Source organism: Geospiza fortis, unplaced genomic scaffold (genome assembly GCF_000277835.1).
Source record: "Geospiza fortis unplaced genomic scaffold, GeoFor_1.0 scaffold636, whole genome shotgun sequence".
In the NCBI taxonomy this organism is placed as follows: Eukaryota; Metazoa; Chordata; class Aves; order Passeriformes; family Thraupidae; genus Geospiza; species Geospiza fortis.
The window spans coordinates 281766-300830 of NW_005054435.1; the positions used below are offsets into that span (position 1 = coordinate 281766).

Here is a 19065-nt window from a genome sequence, read left to right on the forward strand (position 1 = left end):
TCCCGCAGCGGGCAGAGCCGGCTCCACCTCCACCGCGGCCCCGCCTGCTTCGAAAAAGTGTCCTTTTGACAAATCGAGTGTCGCTTTAGAGGGTTCCGCTGTCGGGTGTCAATGTGTGATCTCTGACAGACCTCAGCCTGGATACGAGTACTAAACCCCTGGTTTTACAGTCGTTCATGCCTACAGTGCGGCTGTTAGATCCCTTTTAGACTCTGAATAGGCACAGCCTAGCTTTGAGGATGCTCAACACACAGCTCCTACTTTCTCAAAATTAGACAGCTGGGACTGCAATTTTGGTTAACACTGAGCACCACTTTCATGTATTGTAGTTCCATTCTATGATAGGCACGTGCACATGTTTATAACAGTCTATCCTCTGCATTCACAATGCACCTTTCACAAAGGCTAATGCATATCTGTGGCTTCCTGTGCTGCCGCACGTGCTGTGTCTTTGAAGGTAAGATAACAAATAGCAGAATGTTTCAGGGGAAGGGAATCTACAGAGTCTTGCAAATTATTCTCCTCTGTAGTCAATTGAGAGCTATTGTATGAAATATTTTCTGCTGCTCTTAACCCCCTTTCAGGTGTATGTAGACTTCTGATACAGAGATCTGTCTCCTATATGTAGAGAGGTGGGGTTCTGCAGCTTGAGAAGGGGCTGCAGCAGGAACTTCACAGCAAAGGGATTTAGAGCCTGTCCCTGAGCTCGAGGGAAAAGTTTTATCTTCTGTGTCTTTGTGTCACATCTGTGTGTAGCACTGACCTGGACGCATGTATCTTTTGGCTGTGAGAGTTTGTGTGTAATATGAGGCACACAGAAAGGGAGGTTTTACATGACCATTACTCTGTTGTAAAGGGGGTCTCAGGGGAAATGTTGTGCATGGTGACCAGAGAGCAAATGTGAAGATAAAGCACAAGCCAGTTACATGCAGCACGAGTCAAGCTGCTGTTCAAGGCAAAGACAAATCTTTGCCTTCAGCAGGGAAATGCAGAATTACCAAGCAAACTGCATAAACAGACAACATGGCAATAAATGAAGCAGATGTTTAGTGCCAAAACATGGAAAGAGAGGTATGTTAGGAAAAGAAATAAAATAAAACCATTGTGTAAATCACAAATTTCTGCATTAACCATTTCAGAAGAAGAGTTCTGAGGCTACAGTAGACATGGCAGTTAAAGCTCCTAAGCTAGGCAGAGGTTTTGGAAAATGACTGTGTTAAAATGCTTAAGTATAATAGCAATGTAAAACATACAATTATAGAATGCAGATTTTATAAGTAACTGAAATGCCATTCCCTGAATGGTCTCATATGGAATATTGATCATGGTACTGCTCATCCAGTCTCAAAAAGCAATTGCAGAAGGACCAAACACATGGAAATATCTTCTTTGTAAAGAGGCAGAAAGAGTTTGTTTACAAAAGGAGAAATACAAATATATAATTTAATTACTGGTATTTAAAAAGTAGGATAGTATTTTCTCTCTGTCTCATAGGAGAATAACAAGGTAATGGTCAATGCAATTATGTCAGCTGCAATAGATAGCATCTCATTTCATGTAATTAGGAGTAGCACTAATAGAAATAAGCATTTATCCTGTGGTAACATCCAGTAGGCCCCAGTCAGGAACAGAGGTTGCACCAAGGAGCACTGTGAACATGTACCATTAAATACCAGGCCAGCTGAGGTGCATCCAGCATCCCTGTACTCGGTGCCACAAGGAACTGGGACCTGTGGCTGCAGCTGTTGCTGCTGGGGCCCCTATTTAGCCTGCAGATAAGAATCAGTGAAGCCAATGCCAATTATCATCTTCCTGATGATCAGTAGTGAATTCAGTGGCAAAGCAACAGCTCAAAGGATTGCTACCCAAGCAAAGAATAGCATAGTCTTTCCCAAAAGAAATAAAAACTGAACAGCTGGGAGGGAAAAATGGATGCCTTCCTCATATCCGATGAATTTCCATGAATAATAATGAACATGTTGTTTTCATTTTTAAGGTGACAGGAGGGGATGAAGGCCAATCATAACAAAGAATGAATGGTCAAAGTGGAAAAAGTCTTCCATAATTTTGGCTTCCAAAATGCTCTGAAAAAGCCCCGTGTGTCTTAGCTCTTGCCCAGCTTTCCAGTTTATTTCCAGAGCTCAGAGGATAGAATTGATGTAGAGTAGCTCTAAACCTGAGAAGGGCTTGTAGTAATGTCACACAAATAAAAATGTCCAGTTCAAGTTTAGAAGCTGCTTGAGAGCAGCTCAGTGTTGAAGCCAGGAAGCTTTTCCATCAGTAGGACATGCTATTGCAGGACTAGTGGGTGGAAAAATTATTTGGCTGAAATCTTTCATCTGATGTTTTGCAAATATTGTCATGTAAGGAGATAAAAAAGTGGGGTTGTTTTCTGTATGCTCAAGGCACATAAATTAGAAATTCTGCTAACTCAGGATAATTAGTAAGAATAAATAAGGAACTATGTAACCAGAGGAAAAGTATTTATATGATAATTTATGCTCAAAGAACTCTATATTTATTTAAAGTTATTTGAAAGTAATATAATTCTATTTCATTTCCCTTTAAAAGAGAAAAAATAACGTTTCAGATGTCAACATTGTTAACTTGCCTGACTTATTCATTAGATGAATTGGAGCAGCATTTAGCTTTGCTATGAAGTGGGAATTGGCTGTCTTTCTACCATCTCTTAAATCTGGAAAACAGTTGGTCCATTTTGGCTCCTAAAACAAGTTTAGGACTGTACTATATGGCCAGTGAGGCTAGAATATGATAAGGTAGAGGAAACTATTCCACTTCTTTATTAGCCAGCACTTTCACACACATGCAGTGGAAGAATCCTAATACTAGTGAGGCAAGTTTCCATTCTCCTTCCATTTTGTTGCATAAGGAGAGTGAAATAATAACCAAAATTCAATTCATTTAACATCTAATAGTTATTTAGTGATGAAAACACTAAATGATGAGAATGTCTTATAAATTTTTTCTCTCAGTCCTTTCCAAATAATTGCTGGAAACGTTTCCCCAGAGCTGCTCAGCAATTGCATAACCTGCCCTCTCCTCTGGGATAACAGTGCATATGTCCTACAGGAAGCCATGGAAAATAGTAGCTTCCTCCTATTTTGATTTAAATGTGACTGAGCATTTGCGTAAATCAAAGTACCAGGCAAAATTATTGTTCACGTCAGGAAAGCAGCAGCTTCTCAAAGCTGTTTGTAATGCATGGATATTTGTCTGGAAAACACTGTCAGACTTTATCTCCTGAAAAATGTAAGTTAGGATTTGAGTTTGACATATTAGCATTTGATATGTAAATCTATCAGTATGCTCAAATTTTAACTTTTTCTGATTTCTATTGGAAATCTCAGGATAAGTTGGAAAGCTGCTAGCAAGTCTCTTTCTTTTTCCTCAGCCTTCTCTCCTTCAAGCTAAGTAGTGCCACATCTTTCAGTTTTTCCTTGATCATCATGCTTTCCAACCCTCTGATCATTCATTTTCTCTTTGGGCATTCCCTAGATCGTCTCTCCCATTCCTGCAGTATCTCACCAAGCTAGGAATAAGTAATCCATCTGAACACTGATCAAATCGCAATTGAGTGGAAGGAATATTTTGGGTTCCTTGCAAGCTCTGTTACTGCTAATACCATCACCCTTGCTCATGCCTTCTTGGCAACAGCCTGATATTGTTGACTTCTGTACTCTCTGTTCCCTTTTTTATATACTTGCCATGTACTCAGGTGCTACCTGTATGTTTACCTCTGCCTAACTGCATTTTCTTGCTCTTGAACATTTTTAATTTCATCCTGTGCTTGCAATACATCTCCAGTTTATCAAACTGAATTCTGTGCCTGTCATGCAATGTGTACTTGGCCAAGCTGAGTGCAGGGTTGCTGAAGGACACTGGTCTGTGATAGGGTTTGATCACTGGGCAATAATTGGATTTGATGCAGGGAGGTGAAAATGTAGGTGGATAATGTATGCATAGGTTTTGGTGGATTTTGCTCGGGAGATGGAGGGTAAGTAGGAAATGTGTAGGGCAGATTCGTTCCAGGCCCTTGTCAATGGCATATCAAACTCTTTCTTCATTTACAATGGTACTTAGCTTATTTTTAAAGAGCTTCTTAGCTATTATTTAATGATTTTCAATTAGCAGTTGCTCTTACTAGTACTTTTACTAGTAATTGTGATTTCAAATTGAAGTATTTGGTTTATACCTAGTCTAACAGATAATATTGAGTCAAATTATAAGGGGCTTGTTTTCTAGTTGTGGTTGTTTGGAGATGGACTCAGTGGCGAACGATATAAACGAAAAATGAGTCAGATTTTTTTCAAGTACATACCACTGCAATTTGGGCATTCACTCTTCTGTTTCTGTACTCATATACCACAATTCTCTGTTGAACTTCTCACGCATTAATCTAACAACTGGAGTTTGTGAAGGCCCCCTATCATCACAAATAAGTATAATTTCTCTCAGTAAACCCTCGGGTTTCTGAAGCTCTTTCTTCAGGACATTCTCCCAGTAATGATCTTTTTGAAACCACAGAGAGGTGTAGTAGCACCAACTCCTGTGTCATGGTTTATTCCACCTTGGGCAATAAGAATAATTTTGCCTACACTTTGCCCTGGGAATGTGTCTGCTTGGGCCTATTAGTACTATTTCTTTCTTTCACAGTAACTCCCTTTCAAAAATAATTTCCTATCTTTTAAATGAGATTTTATTTGTCCCTTTAATGAAAAATGTAGATTTCTCTATGTTAAAATATAGGCCAGACCTCACTAAGTATTCTTAATTGGTCTATATTAAGGGTCTGCCCTTCATGTTATTAATACCTCTATAACTTTTTGTAATTTGCAGCTTTTTCCATCAATAATTTTGGTTTTTGTTCAGATCATTCAGTATGATTCAGGTCCATTTAGTATGGACCAGACTGATAGCATACATTGCTGGGGCTTTCATCAAAAGCCCTGTAGACTTGTGAGCCAAAGCCCTAATGAAATCTTACAGAAGTTTACTTTATCAAACTAATTCATGGTCTCATGGGAAAATAGGCAGGTTTTTTTATTCCTGACGAAACTAATTTTCTGTGTAGACTGGCGTTAATTGTACTATCATCCTTTCATTGTACACTGATTTCTTCCTGTACCAGCCTCTCCATCAGTTTCCCTGACGTTGATGTCAGGCAAAATGATCTGCAATTTCCTTATTAAATAATGGAACAATGCTTGCTTCTCCTCTGTCTTGGGGATCTTACGTGGAATTTGAAGACATGTTTTGCTTAGTTTGGTTCTTTTTAATTTTATCTTTTAGTGTTTAAGTTTAGGGTTCATACCTGTTAAACTGCTATTATTTTAGTTCTGATATTTTGGAATCTTAGTAGTGAACATACAAATTTCTTCTTTAATAGATCGCATGAGGAAAATTTTAGGGGCACAGAGCTGGTAAAGTATTATGCAGTGGACATAAAAGTTGTTTTTAGGACATTTTAGGAATGCGCAGACATTCTGGTATTGAAGGAAAATGTTAATCTCTCGTTGTGAAAGAGACAAGAAAAAAATTGAACAGTAAATACAGTGAAGAGTTTGTTTATGTATAACATTGATATTATAACCTAAAGCTATAACTACTAAATTTTCACTGTTCTGAACAATGTGAAAGAAAAATGTGGAAGAGATTAGTTTGTAACTAAGGCTCACTGCAGCACTGCTAAATGAATATGGAGCGTTTGTATAGAATTTTAATTATGCTCAAGAAGAAAATGTATGAGAGCTGCCAGACTGAACATAGGTTGTTAAACAGGAGTGTGTCCATTTCTGACTATCCCGTTTGATTTTTTTTTTTTTTTGGAGGGGTATGGCATAGTCAGGATCCTTCTATGTTCTCCTTCACTTTTCATACCTATCCCTAGAGAGATCTGTGGTGTTGATGTTTGTTTGGCTGAGGGAATCTGAATGAGAGTATTCACAATGTACCATTGCTGATCCCAAATCATCAGCAGGCTCATGGAGAGGTTTTCCCCACAGTTCATTGTGGGGAAATGAAATGCCTGTTCATTCCTTCTCATCTCTTTTTTTTTAAAGCTTTGGCTGATGTGAGCACCTGGGGCTTTCAAAACCCTTTGATATGTGGTAACTGGTTTCTCTCTGGTAAATAAAAGAACAAAACTATTAGAGCAAAACAATGAAATGGATTTTTAGATTCCCCCATCAAATAGTATGGGGTCAGCATCACCCTGCCTTCCTGGAGAAGTGAAGCTGTATTTCTCAGGAATTTAGTGAGTATTACAAGAGCTGGTGGGTCCAAATTGTGATAAGTACCTAGCTTTTCACATTTGGTTCCATGTGAGACTGGGTGACAAAGGTTAAAAATGGACTGAGAAGCAGGATTTTGTGTGAGGGGGACATAACATCTCTCTGCCATTTTGCTTTCCTTTGTTAATGTTGTAGAAGAGTTTCTGTGTTTTATGAGAATTTTATGAGAATTTTTTGGTTTCACATTTGGAACCAAATGTGGTACTTATCACAATAATTGTGGTACTTATCACAATTTCTGAGATTGCTACTTACATTTCATCACTGGCAGGTTGCACACTGTTAGGTTTCTGAGGCAGGGGCTTTCCGTGGCCATGTGTTTCTGCAGCCTTTAGCATAGTTGGTACTTCATGTGAGGCTGTAAAACCAATGCAAGGGATGAATTCAATCCATTTTTGCTGGAATCCAAATATCATTTGCATCATCTATGAGCTTTTTTATTAGTTTTTGTCCCTCCATCAGATCAGTGAGGACAGCAATTGTTGTCACTGGTACTGTACTATAGGTAGCTATAGCAAAATAGAAAGTTTATGGGATTTCACTTAGGTTGTAGAAAAAGTTTCTCTCACAGCTGAAATGACATCAAATGAGTCCCTCAGTTTTAATATTAAATTTAGTCTTCTGAATCACCAGGGAGCTGATTTTTAATCTATTTTTCTACAGCCATGAGGGTTACACATTTACTTCTGGCAGCTTACACCAGGTCCTAGGAGAGGCAGGAGGAGTTGTGTCAACAATGTGGCAGACTCCATTTGGCACATCTGCTCCCAAATGGATGATGTGAGCATCTGAAAGCAGCGTGTACCTCACTGGTGGCTGCCTAATCTGCTGCCCTGGGTTCATGGTGAAGGAGAACCTCAGCCATTCAGCCCCAAAAACAAGTAGCTGGTTCAGCCCTGCCTGTGCACTGCTGTGGCACCCCATTTTTAGGCATTCACTGCAGATTTTAAAGCAGGGCAGAATCAAACTGTGTGAGAAGAAAGCTGCCAGAAAGAGTGAGGAATATGGGGGCAGCAGGATGGAAATAAGCACATAATTTTGCTAAAGTGTTCCAATATGGAACAATATTAAGGAGGCTCTTGATGAGCCTAAAACTTCTTCCAGCTGCTTGTGAGCTACCAGTTGTGCCTGACATTCCTGATTTCTGGCTTCTAAGCCTGGTCTCTTTTTAGAACCTTGAAAAAACCCCAGTTTTTATTTGAGCTTATTGAATTTATTTTAATTTTATTTATTTCCAGAGTAAAATGTTTATGTGGAAACAAGTTTGTGCAGTGTTCTCATGGCTCAAATAGAAATACGAGCACCCCTGAGGAAATGAAAAGTGACACAGTGTGGGCCAGCCTGTGAGGACAGCTGAGTGCTTGAAGGCTGCAGCCTGGCTCCTCAGTTCATCCTGCACTGAGCACATACACATTCCCTGCTGTTTTCCTCCTTTCCATGTGAGACTGGGTGACAGAGGTGCAAAATGGACTGAAAAGCAGGATTTTGTGTGTCAGGGACATAGTATCTCTGCCATTTTGCTTTCCTTTGTTAGTAGATGTAGAAGAGTTTCTGGTTTTTATGAGAATTTTATGCTGCCTACACACTTCCAGTATATTGACATTACCAGGTAAAAGCATGGGCAGAGGAGTATTGCAGTACTGGACTTCAGTACATTTATAGAGACTTCAGATTCATTTATACTGTGTTATCAGAATTTGCAGTGTGTGCCTTTTGATTAGAGTTGCCAACATCTATTTTTTCTGTGACAGCTGAATTATGGGTTTTGTGAGGAAAACCTCACAGCTGATTAAACTTGTATTGACAGGACTGCATTCTGTATTAACAGGAAAACAGCTACTTCAGGCCCTTAAATCCCATCTTTTCCTCTGCTTTTACTTTAAGGCCCTGAAAACCCAGAGTAAATCAGGAAGTATTTGCCACCACAGATTCTTTCAGGGTAAAGGAAACCGAATGTGTCATTGCCAATTGACCAGAGTAGCTCTTTTGATACATTTATGTCTTCTTTTAATCTGCTCTCTGTCTTTCAGATGTGGATTGATTTATCCTTCCAGCATTTCTGTCTTAGGCACAATATTTTTGTTAGTTTGTAGGAGATAAATCACAGCTCTTCCTTCTAAGTACTTAGTGTCTGACTCTTAATTTCTTGATCTCTGTGTGTGAATAAAAGTCTGACCTTGTTTTGCTACTTAAAAGTACTCGGGGGAGGTAAGGGAATACAGAACTGTACATAATGAAAACCATCAAAAGGAAAAAAACAACACAAAACTAAATAAATCTTCTTGGTGGTTTTGAATTTTTTGTGAGGTTGAAAGATGTTGATTTTCTATGGACTAATATTAATTTTAACTGATACATGGAGTTTGATATTGCAACCAGGTAAAACAAATTTTAGCATTCCTGTAATTTTGTTATTCTATTGCTTGCTGGAGGTTGAATTATTTAGAATGAAAAGTGTATAACAAAAAAAGGATATAAATGTATCTATAGAAACAAAAGGAACAGGAACTGGAATTCTATAATGTTTATAGTTACTAATAAGGAAAGGAAATAAATACAAACTGTTCTTAAACAAGCTGGTAAAATTGAAAGTGAACGCTGCAAGTTCTCCCAAGTGCTTTCCAGCCACAAAAGCTTGCAGAAAGTAGATTTTACCAGAGATCCAGCCCAGCTGAGCATGGAGCTGAAACATGCACAGTGCTATTGTTTCCATTTGCTAACAGGCCTTACTTGCTTCAGGGGTCCCTGCATGTTCCGGCTGCTTTTCATTCCAAGTAACTCAAAGCTCCAGGACAGTTTGGTCCCTTCTCATCTCAGTAGGAAAGCTTTAGATCAGAACAGCCTCCCTCATTCAAAAACAGAGCTTCTTTCTTCTTCTTCTTTTTTTTTTTTTTAATAATTCCCCCAGGATTCTTGCTGTTTCAGAAGAGTTGTGCTCATGAATAGTAATATAAAATAAAATCATTTCTGAAGCTCTTACTACAACATAATTTAAAAAAAGATGGGGGTGAAATATCTGAAATATCTTTCATTTTGTGTGTTCATCTGTGTCTTCGACTATCTATCAGTTCCTGTAACTCCAGGACCCTTCAAATTCACTAGCCAGCATCAAGCACATCTAGTGGAAAGATAAAATAGCAAAGTACTGTAAGCACCTCCAAAAAAATAGGTGTCCTGTTTAGAAGAGACACCGTTTTCATACCTTCATCAAGAGTCAGGGTGTCAGTGACCATCTCAGGAGGGGACAGCATCCAGGCAGAGGAGAACCGGCAGCCTGCTGGTGCTGGAGCTTCAACTGGAGCTCTGCACAATCCCAGGAAGGTGTTAATATGATTAATATTAACATAATTAATATTAAAACCCTGGCAGCCACAAAATACAAATAGAAAAAATGCAGCTGGGTTTATTCTGATGCTCCCAGAGCAAGCAGCTCTCTTGCTTCAGGCTGGACTCTGTCTGCTCTCTTGCTCCTTTTCCCCTGCTGACATTGAGCTTACACATCTTACCAACTACTTGCAAGAAGAGTGTGGAGACAGCATAACTTTGTTACCTTGCCTAATTTTGCTCTCTTAGTTTCAGTTTCTTTTGGAAGAAATTGGAGAAACGTCCCTCTGCATATCAACCTTCCAGCTTCCAGCTCTAGAGTTGAGTTCTTTTCTGGTGTGTCTGGTGTCGTCACCACATTTCACCATATTCCCTTTTGTTCTTGCTCTTATCATCACCAGCACTTGCAAATACCTTACACTCTAGTGCAAGAGCAAAATACCCTCTCCTGTTCACATCTCCCTCAGGAAACTCTTCTTTGGCAGCACTCAGACACAAGTCAATAGCAACAGCCATCATTATCTGACCATGCTGCTGCTTCTGGTTTGTTGGTCCCCTTTTGATCTCGCAGTGTTCTGCTCACAGACTGTGCTGCTTAAAAAGGTCCTTGGGACATGGACCAGGCCTCTGTGTTTTGTACAGGGTGTTTCTGTTCTCTGGCTGAATGTCTTGGCCTTTAAAAAGCAACTCTAAGGCTGTCAAATTGTGGTTTATTTAATCAAGAATCTAATTCGGAGATAGCAACTCTGTTACAGGCCTGAAATTCTCTCTGTGTATTGTTCATGCCAACACAGCTTTGCCCCCCGAAATGTTCATGGAACTCAAATAAAAGGAGCTGTAAATAGAGAAGAAAAGTCCTTCAAAATGATGAGATAGGCTTTGTTAATATTTATGTTCTTCCTTGTTGGCAAAATGGGTAGTTTGAATTCAACCTTATCTGTTTTTATTTTAAAAATGAGAAAAATACAACTGATACTTTTTTCCTCAGCGGAGCAGATTAGTGAGCTCCAGTGAGCTAAGCACAACACAATGAAATGAAGCAATTTAAAGAAAACCGTTAAAGGTAAAAACATTTGAGTAATCAAAAACAATGTTCCTTTCAGAACAGGTCATTACAACAAAGCTGCTTGTGCTGCCAGTCCTGTTGATTTTCACTGACTACAAAGCAGAATAGAAACTTTCTCCATAAATCCCTGGGTGCTAATGCAGGAAGGTGGCTGTGTAATCTGAGCTGTCTGACCCTGGCAAAGGAACAGACTGTAAGCTCACTGCCTAAAGAAATGATTAAAAAATTCAGTGCTGGGAGGAGACTTGCTTCTTTATTAATGTTTATCAGATTAAAGTTAAATAACTGAAGCAATATGAGCAGTGCATAAAAGCAGGGGAGTGAAAGGAGAAAAACTGGTTTGGGAGTGTGCCATGGCCTCTGTCACAGAGCATCTCATTGATCTGTCTTCCAATTCATCCTGTCGAACAGCTGGCATGGCCTGGGGTCCACAGGCAGAGGAGCAGCACCATTCATTCACCCTGCTGTCCTGGGCACAGATGCTTTTCCTGGTGCCTGGTAGTTCCTAGCCAGCTTCCAGAGCTTTAGCAGAATCGTTCACAGATGTCTGACACACCAGGATGACACAGAAATTCATACAAAAGGGATATGAGGTTAATGCATAGTTAATACTGTTGTCTTGATCTCTGTAAAGTGTATCTCCATGAATCTGGTAGGAAATAATATGTGCACATTGCATTAAAATTCCTTCTTGGAAGGTATATATCCCAGAAGTTAAGGAAAGAAGCTTTTTTTATTTGCATGTGAGAGTTTTAATGTGCTTTGAAAGGAATTGATCTGTCAGTGCTGGGGCCGAGATCGTTACCCACAGAGCACAGTGCACAGCTCGCTCTTCAAAGAGCCTTTCATGTGCCAATGCAGGCAGCTGCACAGCCCAGCAGAAAGGGGAGGCTGCAGTGGCATCCTTCTCTTCTCAACACCACACTTCTGCTGTGATTGACTAAACCTCCCCAGTAAAAGCTGTGACCCTCAGGCCAGTCCCACAGCACGCTGCCGTGTCCCTGCTCCTCCTCAGCTTTGCTGTCAGGCTGGTAGGAAAGCTCAGGATGAATGCCAGCTCATGAGAGCACAGAATTTAGACCCAAGATGTTTCTCAAAGTCTCTACAAGAGTCAGTACAAACTGAAGTGGCCATAAGTATCCATTTATAGGAAAAGTAAAAAGCATAGTGACAGACAGCGAGTGTTTTAACAGGGGAATCTAATTTTTCTCCTTTTACCACGTTATGCAAAGGACGACGGTGAGCTCTGTATTTGCTGGCAGTGGAGGGAAGTCTGGGGAATCTATTCATTTTCCCTCCTCATTTAAACAAACACTCTCAGAACCATGACCAAGAAAGGAAGTAAAAGTACTTAGCAAACTTATATTAAGTGTTCTAACTCAATGTTTGTATTTTGCTCCTGAAAAATATACTGACTGTATTGATAGCACAGTAGTGTCCAGCTCCTGCAATCTGATGTGGGAGAGGGCTCAGGGAATAGTTTTAACCTTGTATGGAAACCTAGTTTTATTTTCAAAATACCTGCAGCTCAGAATAGTCTGAGCTATTCTGAAGCAAAAATTGTGTCCTTCAAAGAAAGTTCATGCAACTCCCACAGGGTAATCCTGTCTGGAAGAAAAAGCTACTGGTGCCCAGAGACAGGAACCCCTCTGAGGAAACCTGTCTCTTCCCCTAACTTTCTAGTGCTTTGGGAATGTGATTGTAAAACAGAGGTCTTGTGAACACCAAGAATATTCCTGTAGAAAGATGATTTCTTTCCACCAGATAGCTATCTCAGATAATATCAGCCTGCTACATAATGCTACTGCTAGCCAAGAATTTATAGATTTTAATTTGATGGATAAACCTGTGACTTTGCTTACTAATCTGGAAGATTTTTCATATAAGCAACAATATTTATGAAATTATGCTCCATTCCCATAAATCTGTATTTTTGGCAATTGAGCCAGAAGTTCTCACTTCGGGGATTGTAAAGCAGATTTAAAATATGATTGAAAAGATAATTTGGTCTTGAGAAGACAAAATATTTAGATTTTGTTAACTTTTTATTCTCATCTCATCAGTTTGAATGTTTCATGCTACAATTACCTTGTGTCTAAGTAAAATTTTATTAGTTAAGGATGAGCTGCAATTCACAAATGCAATCTCCAAAGAAAAAGGAAAATCAATGAAGAACTGATGGGGGTTATTTAAGGATACATCTGAAAGGTTTGGATGAAAGATTTTAATTTCTTTTCATAATTTATCACCTCCACTATCAAAATAATGTCCCTCCTGCCACAGAAGGGATAAGTCATAAACTGCATTGGATGGTAGGTGTTGTGTTTTTTATCAACAGTGTTGGCACTGCATGGCTTGGTTTTCCTCAGGAAAACCCCACATCTTTTGCAGATTTGAAGCAAAATGTTTTGTACTTATTTGCTGCCTTGAAATAAATTAATCATAGTGACGGAAAAGAGATGGAATTGTGAAAGGCAGATATTTTATGGCAGGGAGTGGCCCATAATTTCATCTTTCTGAGATCAGGACAGGATATGATGTGCAGATTCGTGCCTCTCTGTGACCTCACTAAGTGCAAAATGCAGTAGAAACATCACAGGCTTGGGAGCAGAAATAGCTGCAGAGGTACCTGGATACTTCTTTGCTGTCCCTTTCACCATCATATTCTCTTCATGACTGCAAAAGTAATTAAATCTGAGAAGCAGATTTGTGAGTCAAATTCGCCTCTTCACCCTGTACTGTATGTTTAGAGTGACTAATATCACCAGGATTTATCTGTATTTATGGAAATGTACTATGAAGGAGAAGCTTGTTGATGATAACATTTTGCCCTTGTTGGGAGGTTTGCACCTGAAGTGGCATTTCCATCAAAACTGTGAGGAAGCACCAAATCTGAATGATGGTAATGTGTTATTTCACTTTGGCAATTTTGCTTTAAAAGCTGTTATTGTTTTTCTTGAACCACCAGATTCAGCTTTTTCTAAAATAACATATTTACTGCTTCTGTCCCACAATAGTTTAGAGAAGTGGTCTTGTCTCTATCTCCAGTGCTGTCTTGGAAATACTTAGAGGTGTCCATCAGTCTGAATATCTCTGAGTGACTAATACAGTGTATGAGCCCTAAGAGCAGCCCCTAGAACTACCACACAGGAAGTACAGTGATGTCAGTGAGAGCTCAGTATAGATGTGTGTTATCCATGTGATCTAATGAAGTAGAGAGATACCCTCTGAAATCAAGAATATTTGTTCTGATGCTTCAAGAACCTTATTCTCCATAACTCTCGAATTCATAACACCAGGACAGCAGGAGGGATGCAGGGTGAGTGGCCTAGTGTGGGCCAGACTTCCAGTCTCACCCAGCCTGCTCTTGTTCAAAGATTTGCTCTTTGAATTGGCTTCTTCATGGAAAAGGACAGTGTCCACCTTACAAATTGGTTAACACGGCTGCTGTGCACAGTCCAGGAATAAAACAGTCATGGAAAGGTGGGGGGGAAAGGTGGAGCTGTGAACCAGAGAAAGACGCTGAGTTCTCTAGTGGCTCAAGGTCTCAGTTACATGAGCAGAGCTTCCAGCAGTGCAATTCCTTCCTGGATATAAGTAGGGATTTCGTTCCTTCTGATTTACTGCCATTTTTGTCTAATTGGCTAATTTTAATGACTTGATAGACAAACAGTCAGAATTCCTCACCTCCATTTCTACCCCGTCAGAAATTAGGATTATTTTTGTTATAACTAGTTATTTATTTCTTACTGAAAATATGTTGTTAATTCATAATAAAAATTCAGAACCCCATATGGATGAAACAAATGAATCACACATGTACTGAACATGAAACACCAGCCTGTCAGTGTCATCCAGTGGAATTTAGCCAGAAGTTGCACTACAAACATGTGGGATCTACTTTGTCATAGGCTATATTTTGCTTGCCTTCTATGCTAGAACACTGATGTCTGATTTTGAATCATTATTTTTCCATTTATTCTCATTTGATTTATGCAAATATGTCAGTGACTGGAAGTGGAGAAAGTTGGCAATTTATCTTTTCTAAGAGATCATCTAGGAATCAGCAAACTATCAAACAAGGGTTTGTTCCTATTGCTGAAGTAAGAAGGATGTCTGCTTTGACATTCCCAGCAAGGACAGTTAAAAGTGTATCATCCACCTATGGCTTGTACTGGAAAGAATTTTGCTTGCTTTTGTAATACAGGTATAAAAGAATATAAAGGACATTAGAGAAAGAGGGAAAGGGGTTTAGTCTGTATCAGTTGCAAACAGCAGGAGAAGAGAGGCTGTTATTTCATTACCAGTGAGTAGATATCTACTGCATGTGATCTCTGAAAACCTCCTTAAGTTTTTTGAAAAGCCTGGAAAAGCTCTTATCTATATCATCTGTAGCTACATCTTTATCTCAAAAGTTTTTGATCACTGCCCTAAAGTACTCAGTTATTAGGGCAAGTTAAAATTCCTCTTACCCACTGCAAGAATGAAATTGTCACTTTGGACCTTGTCTTCTATGAAAAGGAAAAAACAAAACATCCTATAATTCTTTCCAGGAACTTAAGCAAAAAAAGGTTTTCAGAGAAAATGTTCTATTTAGGGGAAAACAATGAAAAGCCCCACGTGGCACAGCCTCAGCACACATTACATGTAGAACATACCCTGGTGGCTGTGCAGCAGTGGAGAGTGCTCGTGGGCACTCACAGGCCCTGCAGGGTTCAATACTAATGAAATGGTTAATGATGGCAAATCATCCAGGGGAATAGCCTGTATTCCATGCAGCCTTGTAAAGGATCTTTTCCTGACTTGTTTCACATCCCATATTGCAGGGCTTGTTTTGTCAGCCAATCCTTAGTGAGGCTGCTGAGCTGGGCCCTGCTCAGGCTCCAGCAAACTACAGCAATGAGGTTAATGCCCCCCAGTGCAGATTCATTAAAGTTTCTCATCCGGACTTGCCTTTTCTTCAGCAGAGGTTACTGATCCCTATAATTTGATGACAAAGGTATTAATGAAATTTGTGCTAAAGAGCCTTCATTTAGAGGAAAAAAAAAAACCAAAACCAACAAATTCTTTTAGTAACATTTAAAGTAACCTGGATTATTTTGAAGTACCGGTTCTAAAGGTTTAACTACCTTTGATTTATGTTAAAAAATATTAGAGAATGGTAATCTAGAAGTGTGATCATGCAGAAACCTTTTTTTCCAGTTGATTTTCAGCCAAAAGAAGACCAGTGGCTTCTCCCCGTGTCTTTTTTTTCAAGGCCGTATGGTACTGTTTGTTTGGGAAGTACGGCCTTCTTGAAACCAAAGATAGCCAGGAAAGAAGAACAATTTAATTTAGATTATAATTTGCAATTTAATTTGAGGCTGAGAAGACATTCTGAGAAGCATGGTAGTAATCCAACGGAGGGAGAGTGAGATAAATAAGCTTGCACTAATGTCAGCACTAATAAGGATCCTGTTTTCAGCAGCTGGGGCAGAGTGGTCAGGAACAGCTCAATTATGGCCGTGCTGTACCACGGCTTGTGGTGCAGATAAAACCAGAGAAACCTCACAGTGTCTGGCTCTGAAATTGCTCCAGCAAAATACCGGAGACTATTCCAGATGTGCTCACTGGGAATTTGAACAAATTCTTACTTTCTTTCAACTTGCAAGGAGATGCAAAGCTTTCTTTCAGTCTCCAGACTTAGCAGATAGTTTTAAACAATGACGCACAAGTACATGAGTTGCACTTCAGAGGCTGCTCCAGTTTCCGTGATCATTTAGGAGTTAGCATGTTCTGTTGTGCATTTGCTGGAATTCAATAGAGCTGAAACATTTCATCTCTCAGAGCTTATTTCTCCTCCTACCCCCAGTCTGTTAGGAGCTAATAACCTAAACCTCTAAGAGAGCCTCGTATTACAGATATTGCACAGTTCCTAAATACAGCAGGAACAGTTATTCAGGTTCTCAAGTGCTGTTGTGAGACACAAATAACATTAAACATTACCTTGAGACATCACTTTTCATTTTTGTGGTGAGAACAGAGATGGGAATGTGGAACTCTGATGAAGACTTTGGGGCTTTAGAAATGCTGTTCATTTAAAGCTTGATCTGTGAGCGTAAAGGCATTTCAAAGAAAATGCTTTATTCTTTCAGGTTTTTTGCATGGATGTAAGTGGTTAAATACATACAAAACCTGTCTACAGGCCTTGCCTCTGTACATATTTAGGCAAACAGAGACTGTTTCTATAAATTATAATAAAATGTATGAATTGTATAGCAAATGACAAACATTGTAAAATGTTGTCTGAAAAGTTCAGCCAAGCACTAGATACAAATTGAATTTGATTTCCAAGATTCCAGACAAACATATTTTTGTTTCTCTAGATTTATGAGCCGTTCTAGTTCTCCACTAATTTCCTCTTAGTTCTTGGAGCTGTGTTTATATTTGGTTCATTTGGCCTCCTCGAGCATCCTTTTCTATGCCTGTCCTTAAGTTTGATTTTCCAGTCAAGTACTCTTCTGGGGACACTCAGCACATCAGTCCCTTGAGGGCTAAATTTGGAAAGCACAGCATCAATTGTTATCATTAACTGCCTTTAGAGTACATTGGAGTAGTGAGAGAAGTGATAGATTTCCCAAAGCTTCCTAAAGAACCATTTCCTACTTCAGCCCAGGACACATGCTCTGCTATCTGTTTAATCAAGTAACAGAAGGAACAGTCATAGTCAAAAACCAGAAGAGGAACAATTATCTAGTCAGATAATTTGAACATCTTTAAAATTTGACTCCACAATGCAGTAGAGTATAATTTCATTTTCCTCCAGACATTAAAATTATTAATAATAATAAGAAGTCACTATAAATTATGAACAGTACAAAGTGTTCAAACTGACTCAGTTGTAAATTTCTTTTGGCAAAATTCCAGAGGTCTTCCAGGGAAGATTTTTTTCCTGATATTGTGCTGCCTTTGCATTTCTTTTCTTTTAGTACCAGCAAAGAGAAGCAGAAGGCTGGACCAGCCATTCTTATGGGCAGGAGATGAAGAGATCAAGAAAGACTCCTGATATTATCTTGAAAAAGGATGTAGGCTACTGGCTAAGGTTGGGAGTAATGGAGCTGAGTTATTTCATAACTAGTTTGGATAGTCTCCATGAGCTCTCTAGAGAAAAATGATATAATTCTGAAACCATAGCAGAGAAAGCACAAAGAGCAAATTACTCTAATGAAAGCTTTTGTGAGCAAAACCTTTCATTATAGCTATTCCAAATGTGCAAAAGGGCAAAGTAACAAGTCTAAATACATTTTGCTTTTTCTTAAGCAGCGCCCAGTGTGCCTTGAGCTCCATTTGTTCAAGTAGGAATATGGTGATACAAAAGCAGATGGTGTTTGCTGCTATTGGATGACAGATGTTCCCTTATCCCTGAGATTATGCAGTTAAGTGTAATGCATTTATAGCTGGGTTATGCAAAATACTGAGCACCCTCAGCTCGCATTAATGGCCGGGGCAGCTGGAGGGGCCCAGTGCCTTCCAGGAGGTGCACAGCTCTTGGGAGTCAGGGAGCTTCTTAGCTGAACTCTTCACCTCAGCTCTTGATTTGGAGATGTCCTGATCATCACTGTTCAGCATCTTTGGGATCAGCTTGCAGTCACCCTGGTTAGGCTTGAAGTCAAAGACCTTCCCTCTTTGCAGGAAATGGATCGAATGCTGAGGAACTCGGTTGATGCAATTGTGTGAATGTAGCAATGCCACTAACAATGACTGTGTTGAAACACACGTCTCTGTGTTGCACTGAGGTAGAAAGGAGATAAGATAATCTCTGTGCTCAGTAGAAAATGCTCACTAGACGCTAAACAGTTCCAGATGCTGGGCAGCCTCCCCTTTAGCTTTACACTGCTGCAGTGTAGCAGCATCGGGTGAGCCCTCCAGTCAGCCCTGATCCTCATTGCCCCTTGAACATGCCCTCCTAGGATTATCAAATAGGGCTCCTTCTCCTTCCACTGAGGTTTCTTTGGAATGACCAGAAGCATTTTTATATTTATCAATATGGACCCTGAGATGAGGCTGGCAAATGTATGAAAGTCAGTCATATTGACTTTCATATATTAAAGAGATGCCTGAGGAATGCAAAAGGGGATATCCCACTAATGAGAATTCTATTAAAATTCATTAGGAGGAATTTCTCCACAGTCATTATTTACCAGTTAAAAGTCAATGAGAAACTAAGCTCTTTCTGATTTCAGGGCTGATTGTGTAGATACAAAGTACAATCGCCTAGCTGTAACTTCTGGATGTTACTGCATACTCTAGATGGATATAGTTACAACGCAATAATTTAGGACAACATGCCACATGAGTTAATTCATCCTTGCCTTAAAAGTTACT

General features: G+C 39.5%; 1 protein-coding gene across 4 annotated transcripts in view; it reads right to left on the bottom strand.

The window, feature by feature from the left end:
- Nucleotides 1–19065, bottom strand: part of PDE5A (phosphodiesterase 5A) — a 105543-nt gene that overhangs the window by 50413 nt on the left and 36065 nt on the right. For 2 of the 4 annotated variants that reach the window (XM_031061977.1, XM_031061978.1), the window contains exons 4-5: nucleotides 9514–9614; nucleotides 6567–6669 (exon numbers count right to left, since the gene is read on the bottom strand). The exons of 1 other annotated variant lie outside the window; for it this stretch is intronic. In XM_031061977.1, coding sequence (XP_030917837.1) covers nucleotides 6567–6669; nucleotides 9514–9562 — 152 coding nt within the window. In that variant the 5' untranslated portion in view covers nucleotides 9563–9614. The remainder of the gene's footprint in view (nucleotides 1–6566; nucleotides 6670–9513; nucleotides 9615–19065) is intronic. One more of the 4 variants, XM_031061979.1, reaches the window with a different exon arrangement.